The sequence below is a fragment of the Cervus elaphus genome, chromosome 22 (assembly GCF_910594005.1).
Source record: "Cervus elaphus chromosome 22, mCerEla1.1, whole genome shotgun sequence".
In the NCBI taxonomy this organism is placed as follows: domain Eukaryota; kingdom Metazoa; phylum Chordata; class Mammalia; order Artiodactyla; family Cervidae; genus Cervus; species Cervus elaphus.
Genome location: NC_057836.1, coordinates 41,643,732 through 41,664,685, shown reverse-complemented (window position 1 = coordinate 41,664,685; position 20,954 = coordinate 41,643,732). Strand labels below are relative to the sequence as shown.

At 40.3% G+C, this 20,954-nt stretch overlaps 1 protein-coding gene and 1 non-coding gene across 10 annotated transcripts in view; both read right to left on the bottom strand.

The window, feature by feature from the left end:
- Window positions 1-11,249, bottom strand: part of DNM1L (dynamin 1 like) — a 66,338-nt gene extending 55,089 nt beyond the window's left edge. For 3 of the 9 annotated variants that reach the window (XM_043880646.1, XM_043880648.1, XM_043880652.1), the window contains exon 1: window positions 10,991-11,245. In XM_043880646.1, coding sequence (XP_043736581.1) covers window positions 10,991-11,092 — 102 coding nt within the window. In that variant the 5' untranslated portion in view covers window positions 11,093-11,245. Of the gene's footprint in view, window positions 1-10,990 lie in introns of all 9 variants that reach the window. The other 6 variants (XM_043880644.1, XM_043880645.1, XM_043880649.1 and 3 more) reach the window with 4 other exon arrangements.
- A 9,306-nt stretch (window positions 11,250-20,555) lies between these two features.
- Window positions 20,556-20,663, bottom strand: LOC122680886. The gene has a single exon (XR_006336806.1). It is a non-coding gene; the product is annotated as a U6 spliceosomal RNA (small nuclear RNA).
- Between the last annotated feature and the right edge of the window lie 291 nt (window positions 20,664-20,954).

The following is a 20,954-nucleotide window of genomic DNA, read 5'->3' as shown; positions in this document are numbered from 1 at the left end:
ATGGACGGAGAAGCCTGGTAGGCTACTGTCCATGGGGTCGCAGAGTCAAGACATGACTGAGCAACTTCACTTTCACTTTTAGTTCTCTCAATCATAGAGAACCAGCCTTCTCTTAAGAAAGGGAGAAGCAGCAGCTGCTTGCTGCCAGCAGTCCCCAAATCTTTTTTTTTGGCTTTGCTTTTTATTTTCTATGTATCACTGAATATAATTAACACCGGTCACCTTGAATTCATAGTTGTAACAAAGGAACAGACCTAAGACATCACCAGCACTAGCCTAAGTAGAGGTGCCCCCTTTCTCTGCAGCTGTGGTTTACTACTTCCCGGGTTAGAAGGAGTAACTGAGAGCTCTGCATGGATCAGACCCTTCAGTCAAGAACCAGTGTGTTAATAGTGTGAATTAGATATACTGACTACCTGCTCTGCTTAATTGCTATGAAACTGAACTAATCAGCAGTTATAAAGCACATACTTTGTTATGTGCTAGGCTCTGCCTCCTGGCCTGTAGATAATTTAAGAAGACCTAGGGAATACCATCAGACATGCTAATTGTATTTGGGTGTTAACAAAAGCAGATCTAGACAAGCTGTCCACTTAAATGGTACCTTTTGGTCAGAAAAAATTTATTTAAAGATTGTGATCATGTAAAATTACTCAAACCTTCTAGCAAAAATATTTTTTGAAAAATAAACTAAATGCCTTTATTTAAAAAAAAAAAACCATCCAATTAGAGGCTAACATACAAAACATACAAAGAACTCAGACAACTCCATAACAAACAACAAAAGACAACAAACACACACACACACACACACACACACACACACAAATAACCTGATTTAAAAATGAACTTTGGGGAATTCCCTGGCAGTTGAATGATTAAGACTCCAGGCTTACACTGCCAAGGGTCAGGTCCCATTCCTGGTGGAGGAACTAAGATCCCACAAGCCACATGACATAGACAAAAATAAATAAATAAAAATGAACTTAAAAGCCAAGTAGATATTTTTCCAAAGAAGACATTCAAATGGACAATAAGGAAATGAAAAAAGGCTCAACATCACTAATCAGTGTGTTGTTTTGTGTGCTTAGTAGTACCTGACTCTCTACGACCTCATGGGCAAGAACACTGGCTGCTGCTGCTAATAAGTCACTTCAGTCATGTCCGACTCTGTGCGACCCCATAGACGGCAGCCCACCAGGCTCTCCCGTCCCTGGGATTCCCCAGGCAAGAACACTGGAGTGGGTTGCCATTTCCTTCTCCAATGCATGAAAGTGAAAAGTAAAAGTGAAGTCACTCAGTCGTGTCCGACTCCTAGCGACCCTATGGACTGCAGCCCAGCAGGCTCCTCCATCCATGGGATTCTCCAGGCAAGAGTACTGGAGTGGGGTACCATGACCTTCTCCAAAGAACACTGGTGTGAGTTCCTACTTCCTCCTCCAAGGAATCTTTCTAACCCAGGGTTTGAACCTGTGTCTCCTATGTCTCCTGCATTGGCAGATGGATTTTTTACTGCTGTGCCACCTGGGAAGACCCCTAATCACTGGGAAAAAAAAAAATCAAGGCCACAACATATTACCACACACCTGTTAGAATGGCTATTACCAAAAAGACAAAAAATAAATGTTGTTGAGCATGTGAAGGAAAGGAAACCCTCATATGCTGCTGGTGGGCATGTAAATTGGTGCAGCCACTATTTTTAAAAAACTGTATGGAAATTCCTCTAGAAATTAAAAATAGAGCTATGATCCAGCAATTCTACTTCTGGGTATTTATCTGAAGGAAACAAAAACACTGAACTGAAAAGATATATGTATCACCATGTTCGCTGCAGCATTATTTCAAATAGCCAAGAAATGGAAATAACCTAAATGCCCACAAGTGTATGAACAGATAAAATAAAATAAATAAATAAAATACACACACACACACACACACACACAGGAATATCATTTAGCCATTAAAAAAAAAAGAAGGAAATCCTGCTATTTGCAACAACATGAATGAACTTTGCTAAGTAAAATAAGTCAGAGAAAAAGCAAACAGCGCATGATCTCATTTGTAAGTGGCATCTAAAGCAAAAACAAACAAGTCATAGAAAACAGACCAGTGGTTGCCAGAGGTGGCGGGGGACGGGGGGTGAAATGGGTAAATGTGATCAAAAGGTACAAACTTCCAGTTAAAACTAAGTCACGGGGACGTTAAGTACAGCAAAGTGATTATAGGTAATAATACTATAGTATATATTTATAAACTGTGAAAGTTACTAAGTGAAAGAAAGAAAGAGTTGCTCAGTTATGTCGACTCTGCACGGCTGGACTGTAGCTCACCAGGCTTCTCTGTCCATGGGATTCTCCAGGCAAGAATACTGGAGTGGGTTGCCATTCCCTTCTCCAGGGAATGGAGAAAATCTTAATAGTAAATCTTAATAGTTCTCATCATAAGCAAGAATTATAACTGTGTAGTGACAGATATTAACTGTTGTAGACTTACTGGAGTGATTATTTCCCAATGCATACATGTCAGATCATTATGTTACATAACTGAAATATAAAGTTTACATGTCAATCATATCACAATTTTTAAAAATTTATGTGTCAACACACATACACCAAACAAAACATATCTGTGCACTCCCAATTTTTACCTTAGTATTCTAAATGCCATCAGTTTCTTCAACAATTGGTTAGATCAACAATTGTTTCCCCCTGGTGATATAAACACTCCCATGTCTGCACTCTTCCACAAAGGTGAGCAGCTACAGGAGCTTCAAAGTGGCAAAAGTCACAGCCACCTTGCTGTGAAAATAGGGCTCACTTGGCACTGCAATGTCTTTGCTCTTTACATCTCTGATATTCCCAAAACTGACTCAATACCCTGTATACTTAGGGGCTAAAAATGTGTGTATATAGTCTCAGGGTCAGTTTTTAGTTTCTTCCAAACTGCACTGTATTGAAATTTATAATGTCCTGAATTTATATTTTGAGATGAACCCTTAACATTTTGTCATAGCTTTAGCTCTTTCTGATAACATCAACTGGGAACAGGAAGTTGTATTCTTTTCATGCAACTGAAAATAGGATTGTTGTAAATATTCATTCATGTCACATTAACCAAAGCTGATTTAGTTTTTAACTTCTAAACTTTTACTTTTCATTGCATAAAGCAGACCTCTCAATTGTTTATTTTGATATTAATATAACAGATAAAAACGTACATTTACTAATTTTTTAACTTTTTATTTTGAACTAGTTTTAGTTTTACAGAAGGGTTCCTTAATATTTTTCATGTTTATTTTTAAAGAGTTCTTTTTTTAATTTTTTATTTTTGGCTGTACCGGGTCTTGGTTGCTGCATGCAAGTTTTCTCTAGTTGCAGCCAGCAGGGGCTACTCTCCAGTTGCAGTGTGCAGGCTTCTTACTGCAGTGGCTTCTCTTGTTGCAGACCATAGGCTCCAGGGCCCAGGCTTCAGTAGCTGCAGCTTGCAGGCTCAGTTGCGGCACATGGGCTTAGCTGCCCCAAGGCATATGGAATCTTCCCAGCCCAGGGATCGAACTAATGTCCTTTGATTGGCAGGCTGATTGTTAAGCACTGGACCACCAGGGAAGTCCTGTCTCATTATTTTAAATAAAATATTTCTGAGTATCCTTAGAAATATTAACTTTTTGGGTATTTAAATAAATACACTAATATGTTTTTATCACAAAGCTCAAACACTCCACTTATTGACAAAATGGGCTTCCCCAGTGTACTTCAGACAGTTAAGAATTTACCTGCAATGCAGAAGACCCAGGTTCAATCCCTAGGTCAGCAAGATCCCCTGGAGAAGGGAATGACTACCACTCCAGTATTCTTGTCTGGAGAATTCCATGGACAGAGAGCCTGGCGGGCTACAGTCCATGACGTCGCAAAGAGTCGAACACAACTGAGTGACTAAGCACAGAGCACATACTGGCAAAATATAAATCTAAAATTTAAACCACTTCAATTATCCCAGATCCAAACTTGCTAAAATGCTAAAGATCTAACAGTCCTTAAGGAGCAGTTTTTTCCTTGGTTATAAAATACAGGCCCAGTGCTATCTGGAACATAAATAGTAAGAGTGAAATGTAGATATCTGAAAAGCAAAAGTAATATCCAGAAAAATCCCTACTTTTTCCATAAAAGCAGGAAAACTTGGGGAATGTGGCATGAATCTACATATTAAAGAACTCAGTGAAACTCCACCATGTAGGATGAAGACAAAGAGATCCACATGGGGACAAATTATAGTCAAACTGGTGAAAGACAAATATTGAAAGCAGCAAGAGAGAAGCAAAGAATCAACACAAATACAGGGGATCCTCAATAAGATTAACAATAATAATACAATAAATTTATCACTAGACATCTTGGATGCCAGAGGTAATAGTATGACATTTAAAGATGTGAGACAAAAAAATCTATCAACCAAGAATTCTAGATCTGATTCAATACTTCGAGGGCAATACTCCCCAAAGCAACGCAGATTCAACACAACCCCTACCAAAATCCAAACAATCTTGTCTGCAGAAATGGAAATGCCAGTTCTAAAACTGCTATGGAATGAATGGCAAGGGACTCCTCACTGCAAAATAATCTTGCAAAAAAAAAAAAAAACAAAGTTGGGAGGCTCATTCTTTTTGTTTTCAAAATATACTACAAAGTTACAGTAATCAGAACTGTGTGTGGTACTGACTTAAGAGGAGACCTAAAGACCAGCAGAAAATAATTGAGAGTCCAGAAATAAGCCTATACATCTATAGTCAATTGATTTTCAACAATAGTGCCAAGACCTAAAGCAGGAAAGGATAGTCTACAACAAATAGTCCTGGATCAACTGGACAGGCACATGGAAAGGAATGAAGGTGAACCCGTACTTCATACCAAAGACAAAAATTTACTCAAAATGGATCAATACCTAAATGTGACAGCTGAAACTATAAAACACTTAAAAGAAAATACAAAATAATAATAAAATAATAAATTTTCATTACCCTGGACTTGGCAATGTGTTATATATGACACTGAAATCACATGCAAGGAAAGAAAAAAATAGACAAGTTAGACTTTATCAAAACTGAAAACTTTTGTGCATCAAAGGAATGATCATGAAAGTAAAAAGACAACCTAAAGAATGGGAGAAAATACGTGCAAATCATATACTGATAATGATCTTGTATCCAAAATACATAAAGAATTCTGGCAACTCAACAGTAAGAAGATAAATAATCCCAACAAGCACCTAAAAAGATAGATATTTCATTAGTCACTAAGGAAATACAAATTGAAACCACAATGAGATACCACTTCACATTCTCATCAGAATAGCTATAATAAAAAAAAAAAAACACAACAACAAGTTTTGACAAGGATGTAAACAAGTTGGGACCCTGGTATTTTGCTACCATAAATCATCTGGGGCTTCCCTGATGGCTCAGATGGTTAAGGCTCTGCCTGCAATGCAGGAGACCCAGGTTCAATCCCTGGATTGGGAAGATCGACTAGAGAAGGGAATGGCAACCCACTCCAGTATTCTTGCCTGGAGAATTCCATGGACTGAGGAGCCTGGTGGGCTAAGAGTCAGACAGGAGTGACTAATACACACATAGACAGTGTAGAAACAGTCTGGTGGCTCCTCAGAAAGTTAAAACATAGAATCACCATACGACCTCCTTTTATTTGTAGATATATACCAAAAAGAACTAAAAACAAGCATTCAAATATCTGTACACAAATATTCACAGCAGCACCATTCACAACAACCAAAAAATAGAAACAATCTAAATATCCATCAATAGATGAATGATAACATTATGGTAGATTCACACAATAGAAGATTAGTCAGCAATTAAAAGGAAACAATGGTACATGCTACAATGTAAATGAATCATGTTATACTAAGTGAAAGAAACCAAACATAAATGGCCACATATTGTATGATTCTGTTTCTAAAAAATTTCCAGAAAAGGTAACTCTATTAAGAGGGAAAAAAAATTGGTGGTTGCCAGGGACTGGGGGGAAAAGAGAATTACAAAATGACTGCTTAATGGATACACAGTTTTCTTTTGGGGTGATGAAAATATGTGACCTAGACAGAGGTGGTGGTTGCACATTATGAATGTACTAAATGCCACTGAATTGTACACTTTAAAATAGCTAATTTTTATGCTATATACATTTCACCTCAATGCTTTTAAAAAAATTTTTTCTTTTAAGTAATCAGCACAGAGATCTGATCTTTTAAGGTCTACACAGAGAAACAAGGGAAAAAGAAAAGGAAAGGGAAAAACATGAGTTTACTTAAGAGTACTCACAATATTGAAAGAATTAAACACTGAAGGAATGAAACTAAGATCAGTATTTGGCACCAAATTACTAAACTTAACGAAGCCATCACCTCTACAAACACAAGACAAATGTAGACGTATCAGGAAGAAGAGGGCAAGATTTCAGAAGAATCCAATAAAATGTAGATAACAGTGCTGCAGAATGCAGAAAGAGGGAATAGATACGTGCACACTTTTTTAAAAATAAAGAATTCCAGAAATGATTTAGCAATTTCTAAAAGAAGACAACAGCAAGAGTTTATAAAGGTTTACAGAACCTGAAACCTTCATATACCAGATAGAGGTTTGTAAAATGGTACACTACCGTGGAAAACAGTTCCTAAGGAACTATGGCAGTGCCTTTTTTTTTTTTTAATGGCAGTGCCTTAAAAAGTTAAACAAGAGCTACCAAAGTGAAAGTCGCTCAGTTGTGTCCAACTCTTTGTGATTCCATAGACTATACAGTCCATGGAATTCTCCAGGCCAGAATATGGAGTGGGTAGCCGTTCCCTTCTCCAGGGGATCTTCCCAATCCAGGTTCAAACCCAGGTCTCCCACATTGCAGGCAGATTCTTTACCAGCTGAGCCATGAGGGAAGCCCAAGAGTTACCAAATGAACCAGTAATTCTACTACTACATACAAGTAACCCCAGAACAGCACAAGAGGTTAAAGGCACTAACAGTACAGTAAAAAATCTGCATGTAACTATACAGTTGGCCCTCTATAGCTGCAGTTCCACATCCACAGATTCAACCATCCACACATTGTGTAGTACTGCAGTATTTACTGGAAAAAAAAAAATTCAAGTAGGCAGTACTGAAATATTTACTGAAAACAATCTGAATATAAGTGGACCTGTACAGTTCAAACACATATTGCTCAAGAGTCAGCTACATATACCCAAGAGAACTGAAAGAAAACATATTTTCACACAAAAACTTCTAAACAAAAGTTCACGGCAGCATTATTCAATATATGCAAAAAGCGGAAACAACCCAAATATTCATCAGCTAATGAACAGATAAACAAACTGTGGCATATCTAGACAAGGGAATGTTATTCAGCCATAAAAAGTAATGAAGTATTAATATCAATACATGCTACAACATGGATGAACATAAAAACCATTATGCTGAGCAAAAGAAGCCAGACACAAAAGGCCACATATTGTATGATTACATTTATTTATGAAATGTCCGAAGAGGCAAAACCAGAGACACAGAAATTAGTGGTTGCCAGGCCAGAGTGGGGGGCAAAATGAGGAGTGAGTGCTAATGGATATAGAGTTTCTTTCTGGGGTTATGCAAATATTCTGGAATTAAGATAGTGGTGATGGTTGCATAATCTAGTGAATACACCAAAAACCACTAACTGAGTGGTTGGAATGTATGTTACATGAATTATACCTTAATTTTTAAAATGTTAAACAGTTGGTTTGCAGGTTGGTCATTTAAAATCCAAGATTCCTTTTCCTTCTGTATTTGTCTGAATTGCTGAAAGTAAAGTGCTGAAATTACTGAAATAACAGGCAAAGTGAAAAGCACAATACTAGCAGCACTAATCGGAGAAGGCAATGGCGACCCATCCCAGGGCTCTTGCCTGGAAAATCCCATGGACGGAGGAGCCTGGTGGGCTGCAGTCCATGGGGCCGCTAAGAGTCAGACACGACTGAGCGACTTCACTTTCACCTTTCACTTTCATGCATTGGAGAAGGAAATGGCAACCCACTCCCGTGTTCTTGCCTGGAGAATCCCAGGGACGGGGAAGCCTGGTGGGCTGCCGTCTATGGGGTCGCACAGAGTCGGACACGACTGAAGCGACTTAGCAGCAGCAGCAGCACTCATGTCACCTCTATTGGGATTCCTCTACTAGGTTGTGGTTTACATGGTTTATGTGGATTACATACCTGGAGGGTTCCCCCTTCCGATTCTCAACTTAAACAATGATCAAATTTCCCAAGTGGAATCACAAATGTCACTGAAATCTTATCTCCTCCTCTACCTGCAAAGTACACCAAGGTTTAAAAGTATCGACCTTCTCTCTTCCCATTTTCTGTTCTTTCCACATGGAGGTTCTCAGCAAATGAAAAAGAAAAGCAATTTATTTAGCTAAATCATAAAACCTGTGAATGATCAAATAAAACATCCCTCTCCTCAACTTCTCCAACTCTCTCGGCCTCATATAAATACTATTTGAAATTTAAGAAATAAAAATATTCAGGGGTCAGCAAAGGTTCCCTGGAAGTTGATACTTTGGAGCAAGAATGCCACCAAAATCAACAGGCTACTGAAGAGTGGCATGCCCTTAGACTAAGCTTCCCTGATTTTTCCAGTTTTAAAATCAAAGACTCACTATTACACTTTTCAAATCAGGTTCTATGAACCATCTACATCAGAATCATCTATGTTGCCTGGACCACCCCAGACTTGTAAAATCAAAATCTCTGGGGATGGGGTCCAGGAAATTTATTTTCAAAGTAATTCTTATACATTCAAGTTTGAGAAAAAGTTCCCCAAAATGAGATCTGTAGCCATTTAAAGTATAGGTAAAGTGTAAGATAGAGACATTACTGGCACTGAGAAGTTTACCACTCGAACTAACTACAGAGCACTTACTACATCTGTAACTCACTCACTGTACACTACTCCATTAAATGTGACTGTGAGGTGCTGTATATATGCTATACAACATTAAATGGCTTAGATGACAAAGTAGTGATGTACTTATATTCAAATCAAAAAAAGTTTTTTTCAACATACTGAGGAAAATATGGGGAAAAAATACATTGCTTCTATTCTTATGTATTTATTCTGTACCTGAATAATAAAGGATTGAATTTCAGTTATTAAGGGCATGAATGAAGATAACCCCTATTAAATCAAGTCTAAAATCTGAATATTTCCCTTCTGCGTAATTCTAAACATTAGCATGCAAATATGGCATACACCTATATAGCATCTAACTATCACTATTGTGATGGTTTTTGCTGACATATATTAATAATGACTTTCACAGTGCTGAGATCTTTACTTTTCTACCCTGCTCCCTCCCCAATTTTGCCAACAGATTTACTCACTGAAATAAACTCTATTTCATGTAAGGAAAATCCTTCTTGATTTTAAACTATGCTGACACACTAGGCTCTGATTCTTTTACTGCTTCATGCTTAAAAAGCACTGAGACCCTCTTAAAAGTATATGGAAAGTTTCTGATCTACAGCTAGGAAACACAAATTACTATCAAAGAAGATTTAATTTCTTCTCCTCTATTTTTATTTACAAAAACAGATTGGTTTTGATGATAAAAGTCCAAGTATTTAAAAAGTATTACCCAGTAACTCATTCAAAGTATTTATCTTTGAAGCATCTACTACATACACAGAGACTGTACCAAGAGCTAGGAATAGGAACACAGCAGTGAACAAAATAAACTAAAAAAAATATATTCTCATAATTTACTATGTTAATGAACCAGAGTATCTAGCCATTACAAACATTAAGTTACAAGTACCATAATATGTGAAGGCAGAATTGAGCACATATTGGTATAGGATCTATACCAATCCTATAATCAACCAAGGAAATGTGTTTCTGAAATAATTTCTATTGTTTTAACTATTTAAAAGCCCCTCTCGCCCACCCTAGACAGGATGTCTATGGTTTCCAGGGTTACTAGTGTCTGGAAACACTCTTGAGTTCCCTCTCAAAATATTTATACCCTATACTCTATATTAAGTTCCCTCTCAAAATATATATACCCTACACTTTAATTTTTTAGCAAGAAGTAGTGATGAACCTGATGGAAAGTGAGGAAACCGTCCCCTTTCCAACGGAAAACATCATTTTGAAAAGCCTGTGGTTGATTCTCTTCAACCAAGAAAAGCAGCAGGCAGAGAAAATGAAATGTATACTTCTCTGTCATACTAAACATAACAGTTATTTCTTCAACATTTCCACATGTAAAAATGTATTATCTACAAGAGATGCCAACATGAAAAGATCAGAGAACCTTGATGCCCAATTTAGATGGAAGTCAAAAAACCACAGCCTACGCAGAAAATTTGACTATCTCTTCCTTATATCCACAAACTCCAAGCACAAGTTGGTCTGGGGTTTTTTTGTTTGTTTTTAACTGCTTCGGTGTTTTCGAAACGGGAATCACACGGCAAGAGAACACTCAGGTGCACACAAGTAGGGGCCTCCTGGGCCCCGACACCGCAGTTCCAAAACTGATTCCGCAGCCCCTGAGCAAGGCAAGGAGGGAAACAAACACCCCGCCGCCCTGAAACCAACGTAGAAGGGGCTACCTGGCCCCGCGTGCCCCACGCGTCCCCCAGGTGCCCTTGGAAGCAGCGGCCCGCGGGCGAAGCCGCGCCCGGTCCCCGCGGACTCCAGTTCCGCCCGCCCGTCCCTCCCCCACCCCGCCCCCGGGACCCGCAGGACCGCCGCGCCGGCTCCGCCCCTCGCCTCCCCGCCAGGCCCCGGACTACCAGCCCCGGTGCAACGCAGCCCCAGGCGTCCAGGCGCGGCAGTACCCTCCTCCCACAGGCCGCGAAGGCCGGTCGGGGAGCAAGCGCTGCCGCAGCCTCATCCAGGCCTGCGCCCCAGGCTCCGGCCTGGACGGAAGCCGCCCTCCTCTCTCACCTGCGTTCCCACCACCACGATCTGAGGCAGCTGGATGATGTCGGCGCCCACCGTGTTGAAGACGTCCTGGAGTTTGTTAATAACAGGAATTAGCGCCTCCATAACTCGTAACACACAAGACCCCAGCCCGGCCGGCCGCGGCAATGAATGGGGCCGGGGCCCAGAGTCCGCCTCCTTCCTCCTCTCCCCCGCCCTCTCCTCGGGAGCCGGCACCCATTGGACCCCGCCCGCCCGCTACCTGCCCACTCCCGACGGGCCATGCGCCAAGACGGAGGCGCCGGAAAACAGTCGCTGCTGGGAGTTGTAGTTCTGGCGAGGTGGACCTCCGCGACCTACAGCTTCCGGAAGGCTGCGCAGCGCAGGCGGGTCGCCAGCGTGGAGGGAAAGATGCTTGGGATTGGGCTGCTGTCAAAAGAATAGGGAGCGAGGCCCAGAGAGTCAGAAGGAAGAGATACATTTATACTTGTCCGCGAGGCAAAATAAGTGTGAAAATTTCGGATAGGAATATGTGTTAAATATAGAGGAGTCTGTTAATTATCCAGGACGTTAGTTCCTGAAAAGGACACTGTCAAGTCGGGCTGGTTGGAAAGGCTTAAAAGAAAAGTAGCCTCAGACCCCCCAGCCAGCTACAAATGGTATGCAGGCTGATACTAGATGTGAGGTGCTATTCCGCAACAAAAAATACTAAACCAGCTCAGGTTAGAACACGAGGGTTCTCTAGAATGTTAAAATGTATTCAGAAAGAATATAAAATTGCCAGGTTTTCAAGAGAAGGGCTAGGACTGGGCCCTCATTCTCTATATTCTGTATAAATATGTATTCACCGTGGCCTTGTTTCTGGCAAAGTGGAGAGCTGATAACTGCCTTACTAGCTGTTTGCTAAGTGTGCCTACTGTTTTATTTCTAAGTGTTTTTCTTTTTTAGACGGACATTATCTCTCCTCTACTGTGAACCTCCAAAGGTTTCCTCTCTCAAAATAAAAAAAGGTGACATCTGAACAAAGAGCCAAAGTAGGGGAGGAAAAAGACCCCTTACCTACTTGACTTTTCTCCATGGTGTATCTCCATGTAACATAATACATATTGAACTTGTTGACTTTCTCTCTCTTCTAGATTACCAGCTTGTAGAGGCCAGGGATTTTTGACTGTTTAATTCACTGATGCATCCCTAACCCCTGGAAAGGGACAAACAAGATAGTTCCAAACTCATTATCCTCTGAGTTTGCAGTCTAACACCGTAATAGACAAATGGGTAAAGTGCTATTACTGGGTTTATTATGGAGCCCTTTTTCTAATCCAAGATAGGAGTGAAAGTTCAAGCAAGACTTCCTAGAAATCACTAGGTATAATCTCCTTGAGAGTAAGCACCACCCCCTTGAGAGTAAGGACCACTGCACAACCTTACTGAGTACCATTCACCGGCACAGCCATACATATCCTATGTTAAGTTGTTTTAGTTGTGTCCAGCCCTGCGACCCCATGGAGTGTAGCCCACCAGGCTTCTCTGTCCATGGGATTTTTCAAGCAAGAACACTGTAGAGGTGGTTGCCATGCCCTCCTCCAGGGGATCTTCCCAACCCAGGGATTGAACCCACATTTCTTATATCGCCTGCATTGGCTTTACTACTACTACTTCCTTACTACTAGCACCACCTGGGAAGCCCCCCATACACGTTGGCTGTGGGGAATATGCTTGATTTGTTCAGCAAGACACATGGGAGATACTCAGTAAATACTTCTGAACAAATGAATTAAATTTCATCTAAGCTAAGACCTGAAGGTCCACTAGTGTTGTTTTGGCATCAAGTTTTATGAACATTTCCTTCTAACTCTTTTTTTTTTTTAATTTCAGAGTCAAAATGAGACGAACAACTTGAGAATTCCAAAAACAGAAAGCAGACCAAAGATAGTATTTATTTTCTACCAAAGATAGTATTATATAACAGTCAGATGTTACCCACTTTGTTTCTCAGCACTCTGTTGATGGAGCTTTTGGTCTCTTCTTTATCTCTGAGCAGTCTATATTTTGTCTGAGAAGAAACGACAGACAAAAGGAGAAGGTAGGCTCACAGTGAAGTTCAATGGGCATAACCAGTAACTGCTTCATAGGGGCAAGGTGCCCTGGGCAACAACTATGCAACTGCTTTTCCTTTATTTGTGGCCTCAAAGGACATAGTCTTTTTTATTTGTTAATGGCAAAATTTAAAGAGCAGGTGTATTAATATATAATATAATATGGGGTAATATTATAATATATCCATGGGGTCGCAAAGAGTCGGACACGACTGAGCGACTGAACTGAACTAAACTGAACCGGGAAATTGTCTGCAAATGGTAACATCAGTCAGGTGGCTCAGAAGCTAACAATTGAATCTGCTAATGGTGAAATACTGACAAACCATTAGAGGGCAGTGTGACAACACAATTAAGAATTAAGAGTAGTAGAGTTATTTCTTTGCTCTAGACTGTTTTCTTCGCTTTGCTCCTCGCCCATATACCAGTGGAACTTATCACCTCCTTTAATCCTCCCACCTTCAAAACATGTGGCATATTTTATTAACTGTTTGAGATAATAGGCTGATTTTACCTCACAACAATGCTAACAACAAAATGTTACATGTTTGGCATCCCTGTTCTTAAACACCTACCCTATCTCTGAGAATTTCTCATTAGCCTCTTTCTATCTGTACTTCAGGTTCCCAAAATGTTGTTTTGCATTCATAGAAACTCCTCAAACCTCCTTTCTCCTTTGTTATTCAGGACTCTTTTTCACCTTTCCTATTGCTGCTGCTAAGTCGCTTCATTCGTGTCTGACTCTGTGCGACCCCATAGACGGCAGCCCACCAGGCTCCTCCATCCCTGGGATTCTCCAGGCAAGGATACTGGAATGGGTTGCTGTTTCCTTCTTCATCTTTCCTATACCAACTCAAAGCCCACACTTTACGGTGAAGAAAAATGTAGCTTTTCAGCCCTTGGTTAGCTGCCTTTGCATATCCAAGGGCTCACTGCTACACTGTGGTAAACAAAAGGGACAAAAGCCAGGATTTCTTCTGTCACCAGCCCAGTCTAGGAGAGACTTTGAACATCTCTCCTTTCTAATTCCCAACCAGTCCATCTAACCAGTAATGGGCAGCATGAGTCAATTTGAGTTTTAAGAACTAGTTTTCTGGGACTTCCCTGGGTTTGGTTAAAAAACCACCTTCCAATGCAGGGGACATGGGTTCGATCCCTGGTCAGGGAACCTTCGTTCCCTTCGATCCCACGTGCTACAGGGCAACTAAGCCCATGCACCACAACTGCTGAGCGTGTGTGCCGCAACTAAGGCCTGACGCAGCCAAGACATAAATAAATATTTTTTTAAAAAAGAACCAATCTTCTAGAAATGCTGTATAACTGGGATGGATGATAAAACTTACACATCAGTGACACAGCAAAATTAGTGAATAACATAGTGTATCATAAAGTTCTAAGTATATTACATATAATATGTATAAAGTTTTATCCATCAGTTGACTTTTCATTTCTTTTTGATGGCTTTTATTTATTCTCTTTCCTCTTCAGTTACTGAATATTTGTCTAAATGGGTAAATAGATGTCTGTATAAATGAATGAGTATATGTTCTGCATATTAAATATACTTTATTTGGGCTAGTCAAGAATTAGAACTTATTATTTTAGACTTAGTACATCATGAGGGAAGAAGTTCTGGATTAATCATTCTATTTAAGAATGATGTGACCTTACTCCCAATCCCAATCTATGAAATAGGAATAATAACATAACTACTAAAGATGTGACCTACTACCAAAATGAAATTAAGTTTTTAAGCAGCATTAGCAGTACTAGGAAGCTAATGCAAAGGTAGAAAATGATATACCTCAAAATCCTGACAGCAGACTTTAATGTGTGCCACTCTTCACACCACTGGCAAAACCAAAAGCAAACAAACCAAAAGTAAAATAGAGAATATAAATAATTAAATCAAAGCTATATTAAAAACTAACGCTACAAAGGTGAATAGAATACATTCTGCAAAATTGCTCAAATCTCTCTTCTCATTCTCTCCTCTGAGGAAGGAAATCAGCAAGTAACTAGAATTAATACAGAAGTCAGCACATAGGAGAGGGATCTAGCCTGGGCTTCCTAGATGAAAGGATTAATAGGAGTTGACCTGACAAAGATGAAGGGAAACAACTTCCAAACCAGACAGAGGGAACGACTTGTGCAAAAGTGAAGAGAAAGGAAAGGACATGAGGCATTCTGGATGGTTTAAACAGCTTAGTGTAACTTAGATAGGGCGCGGCCTATGAGGGAATAGTGAGTGTCAAGGCTAATAGCTGGTCAGACCAAGGTGAACTCATGAGAGGGAGGAGTGAGCGATGTCTCCTGAAGGTAATGAAGAGAATCAGAAGGGTGACCAAAGAGAGACATGATGTTATGAATTTTACAAAAATCACCTCCATCCCACTGATTTGGGATGGGGGAAGAACAGGAAACCTGATAGGGAGTATTGTGGTAATCAAGTCAGAGATGACGGTAGTATATCCTGGAGTGGTAATGATGGGGTGTGTGTGTGTGTGTGTGTGTGTGAGTCACTCAGTTGTGTCCGACTCGTTGTGACCCCATGGACCGTAACCTGCCAGGCTGCTCTGTTCTGGAATTCTCCAGGCAAGAATGATTGAGACACCTGGACTAATTTAGAATGCACTTGTTCAGAGAATATAAAGAAGAGGAAAAATGACCAAGGGCAAAATGGGTAATAGGAATATTTAAGAGGAATCAGAAGAAGGATGTTAAAGAAATAAATCATAAAATGGCGACCAAAAAGATAAAAGGAAAACAACAGCTTGTTCAAAATGTATTTCAGCCTCTTTCTTGTGGGCCTTTTCTCTTTTTCTTTTGCTTCAGAAACTAAAAAGCTAAAAGCTACATATCCAGATATATTTGCAACAAAGCACTCCAGGTATTTTTGTTCCCCAAAACAGGCTCAAAGGCTTAAATTCTGAACTAAACTGTGAGAGGATGGAGGAGGTATGCAAGGCATCCATTTTGCTTGTGCAGATCATGAATGTGAGACACAGTTCTGGAGTTGATGGTTCTGATGATATTTTCCTGATTCTCAGATAGTGGCTAAGGTGAAGAGATCCTGAGAGCCAGCTCCTGATTGTAGTAAACATACCAGTAATCCTAGGAGTCCCAGTGATTCTGGGAGTATTTCCAAGATGTCTAGCCTAGAGCCTGTTTTTTCATTCATCCTAACAGAGGAAATATTAAGCATCTAATCCCATGTATTAAATCCCTTTCTGCTTAGATTTGATAGAGAATTGTATTTGTTTTCTAGGGCTATTGTGGCAAAGTACCACAAACCGGTTTCTTTAAAACATAGATGTTTATTGCCTCATAGCTCTACAAGCTAAAAGTTCAAAGTCAAGACCTCAGCAGGTTTGGTTTCCTTTAAGGATTGTAAAGAAGAATCTGTTCCATGGCTCTCCCCTAACTTTTAGTGACCACAAACATTTCTTTGTTTGTGAAAGCATAACTCCAATCTCTGTCTCCTTCTTCACGTGACAGTCTGCTCCCTGCATGTGTTCACATCAACTTGCTTCTGTGCATGTCTGTCTCTGGCTCCAAATGTCCTCCTTTTATAAAAGCACTAGTCTTATTGAATTAGGGCTCACTCTAATGACCTCATTTTACTAGAGACAGAAGAAAGATTTTTTGAGTTTGGTGGTTTTTTTTTTTTTTTTTCTTATGTAGACCATTTTAAAAGCCTTTATTGAATTTCTTACACTATTGTTTCTGTGTTAAGTTTTGTTTTTTTGGTCGCAAGGCATGTGGGATCTTAGCTCTCCCACCAGGGATTGAACCTGCACCTCTCTGCATTGGAAGACAAAGTCTTAAGCACTGGACCACCAGAGAAGTCCCAGGAGAAAGATTTTTACATCAAGGCATTTTTTAACTTGATTACTTCTGTAAATACACTATTTCCATATAACATCATATTCCGAGGCCCTGGTGGAATATATTTCAATCCATAACAAGGAGTATGACAGGAACATTTGGTATTCTTTATATGTTCAAAATGGTTCTCTGAGGAGGTCTTGCAAATAGCTAAGAAGAGAAGCTAAAGGCAAGAGAAAAAAGGAAAGATACACCCATCTGAAAAAAAGAGTTCCAAAGAATAGCAAGGAGAGATAAGCAAGCCTTCCTAACTGAACACTGCAAAGAAACAGAGGAAAACAATAGAATGGGAAAGACTAGAGATCTCTTCAAGAAAATTAGAGATACCAAGCGAATATTTCATGCAAAGATGGGCACAATAAAGGACAGAAATGGTATGGACCTAAGACAAGCAGAAGATAAGAAGAGCTGGAAAGAATACACAGAAGGACTATACATAAATGATTTTAATGACCCAGCTAACCATGATGGTGTGATCACTCACCTAGAGCCAGATACCTTGGAGTGTGAAGTCAAGTGGGCCTTAGAAGCATCACTATGAACAAAGCTAGTGGAGGTGATAGAATTCCAGCTGAGCTATTTCAAATCCTAAAAGATGATGCTGTGAAAGTGCTGCCCTCAATATGCCGGCAAATTTTGAAAACTCAGCAGTGGCCACAGGACTGGAAAAGGTCAGTTTTCATCCCAATCCCAAAGAAAGGCAGTGCCAAGGAATGTTCAAACTACCATATAATTGCACTCATTTCACACGCTAGCAAAGTAATGCTCAAAATTCTCCAAGCCAGGCTTCAACAGTACATGAACTGTGAACTTATAGACGTTCAAGCTGAATTTAGAAAAGGCAGAGGAACCTGAGATCAAGTTGCCAACATCTGTTGGATCATAGAAAAAGCAAGAAATTCCAGAAGAACATCTACTTCTGTTTCACTGACTATGCCAAAGCCTTTGACTGTATGGATCACAAAAAACTGGAAAATTCTGAAAGAGGTGGGAATACCAGACCCCCTGACCTGCCTCTTGAGAAATCTGTATGCAGTTCAGGAAGCAACAGTTAGAACTGGACATGGAACAACAGACTGGTTCCAAATGGGGAAAGGAATATGTCAAGGCTGTATATTGTCACTCTGCTTATTTAACTTAAATGCAGAGTACATCATGAGAAATGCTGGGCTGGATGAAGCACAAGCTGGGATCAGATTGCCAGGAGAATTATCAATAACCTCAGATATGCAGATGACACCACATTTATGGCAGAAGGCAAAGAGGAACAAAAGAGTCTAGAGATAAAGATGAAAGTGAAAGTGAAAAGTCGCTCAGTCATGTCCGACTCTTTGTGACCTCATGGACTGTAGCCTACCAGGCTCTTCCTCCATGGGATTTTCCAGGCAAGAATACTGGAGTGGGTTGCCATTTCCTTCTCCAGGAGATCTTTCCAACCCAGGGATTGAACCCAGGTCTCCCGCATTGTAGGCTTTACCACTTTACTGTCTGAGCCACCAGGGAAAGATGAAAGAGGAGAGTGAAAAAGCTGGTTTAAAACTCAACATTCAAAATACGAAGATCATGGCATCCAGTCCCAATACTTCATGGAAAATATATGGGGAAACAATGGAAACAAGGACAGACTTTATTTTCTTGGGCTCCAAAATCTCTGCAGATGGTGATTGCAGCCATGAAATTAAAAGACGCTTGCTCCTTGAGAGAAAAGCTATGACAAACCTAGACAGCATATTAAAAAGCAGAGACATTACTTTGCCAACAGAAGTCCATCTAGCCAAGGCTATGGTTTTTCCAGTGGTCATGTATGGATGTGAGTGTTTCACCATAAAGAAGGCTGAGCACTGAAAAATTGATGCTTTTGAAGTGTGGTGTTGGAGAAGACTCTGAGAGTCCCTTGGACTGCAAGGAGATCCAATCGTTAATCCTAAAGGAAATCAACCCTGAATATTCATTGGAAAGACTGATGCTAAGGCTGAAGCTGCAATTCTTTGGCCACCTGATGCAAAGAGCTGACTCAGCCCTGATGCTGGGCAAGATTGAAGGCAGGAGGAGAAGGGAACGACAGAGGACAAGATGGTTAGATGGCATCACTGACTCAATGGACGTGAGTTTGAGCAAGCTCCGGGAGATGGTGAAAGACAGGGAAGCCTGGCGTGCTGCAGTCCATGGGGCTACAAAGAGTTGGACATGACTGAGCAACTGAACAATAGCAACAATGTTCATGTAGTGGCACTTCCTTGGTGGTCCAGTAGTTAATAATCCACCTTTCAATGCAGGGAACATGGGTTTGATCCCTGGTCAGGGAACTAAGATCCAAATGAAATAAGGTAGCTAAGCTCACACATGCTGCAGCTACTGAGCATTCTAGCGCCCATGTGATACAAACAGAGAGCTCGCACACCACAACAAAAGACCCAGCATGACAGAATGAAGAAATCCTGTGTGCTGCAACTAAGACACAACACAGCCAAATAAATATTTTCAAATAAAAATCAATAAATAAATATTCATGTAGTTCTCATATTTCCCAGCTTCCTTTGCAGGTTTGTTGGGGTCATGTGACTAGTTCTATGAGCACAGTTAGTGTGTGTTTCTCCTGAGCTGGGTTAGTGAAAAGCCTTGTTTGACACTCTGGTTTGCTTTCCATGTTTTGGCAAACTCTGAAACCATATGTTGAAAGAGTAATGTAGCAAGATGGTCAATCCTGTCAGCCTGGGTCTCTGCCTGTCTACATAGAATAGAGCTCCCTGCCAAAGCCTGTTAGACATGCAACATGAACAAGAAGTAAATCTTTGTGGTGTAGAAATACTAAGATTTAGAGGCCAGTTTCAGCAGTTGGTGTTAATTATCTTCATTAATACAGTCTAACCCTGATGGTGTTGGAGAAGACTCTTGAGCGAATCCCCTGGACTGCAAGGAGATCCAACCAGTCCATCCTAAAGGAGATCAGTCCTGGGTGTTCAATGGAAGGACTGATGTTGAAGCTGAAACTCCAATACTTTGGCCATCTGATGCGAAGAACTGACTCATTTGAAAAGACCCTGATTCTGGGAAAGATTGAAGGTGGGAGGAGAAGGGGATGACAGAGAATGAGATGGTTGGATGGCATCACTGACTCAATGGACACGAGTTTGAGTACTCTCTGGGAGTTGATAATGGACAGGGAAGCCTGGTGTGCTGCAGTTCATGGGGCCGCAAAGAGTCTGACATGACTGAGCGACTGAATTGAACTGAACTGAACCCTGATGGACATATCATTGAAAAAGTTCCTGTGATGGAAATTCAGGTTCTGTCCTGAAGTAGGCTTTTAAAGCATCTGCTTTAAAAAAAAAAAAAAAGTGTCTCTTCCAACAGAGACTATCCAATAACACCAGTATAAAAATTTCTACATATCTGTATTAGTCTCCTCAAGTTGCTATAACAAGATACTGTAGACTGGGTGGCTTGAGCAATAGAGATTTATTTTCTCAGAGTTCTGGAGGCAAAAATTCCATAATCAAGGTGCCAGCAAGTTTGGTTTCTGGTTAAGATCACTTTTTACCTTGCAGATAGCTGCTGCCTCCTCCTCTTCCTCCTCCTTCTTTTAAAGTGTTGATCTTGTTTTAAAAAATATGGAACATTTCATGAATTTGTGTGTCATCCTCATGCAGGGGCTATGCTCATCATTTCTGTACAGTTTCAATTTTAATATGTACTGCCAAAGTGAGCACAGTAGCTGCCTTCTCGATATGTTCTCAAATAGCCTTTCCTCTGAACACACATGGAAAGAGGGAGTTCTCTGGTGTCCTTCTTATAAGGGCACCACAAGTATGGCCATTATCATACCCTATCTCCAATTACAGTCACACTGGGTGTTAAGGTTTCAACATGTGAATTTAGAGGAGACACAGTTCAGTTCATAATAATATTACTAAGTGAATAGTATAAAAAATAAAAAAGCTCACTGCACATTGTACTCTCCAGATGAGAATCACTGTTAATAGTTTCTTTCTGTTCATACTTTC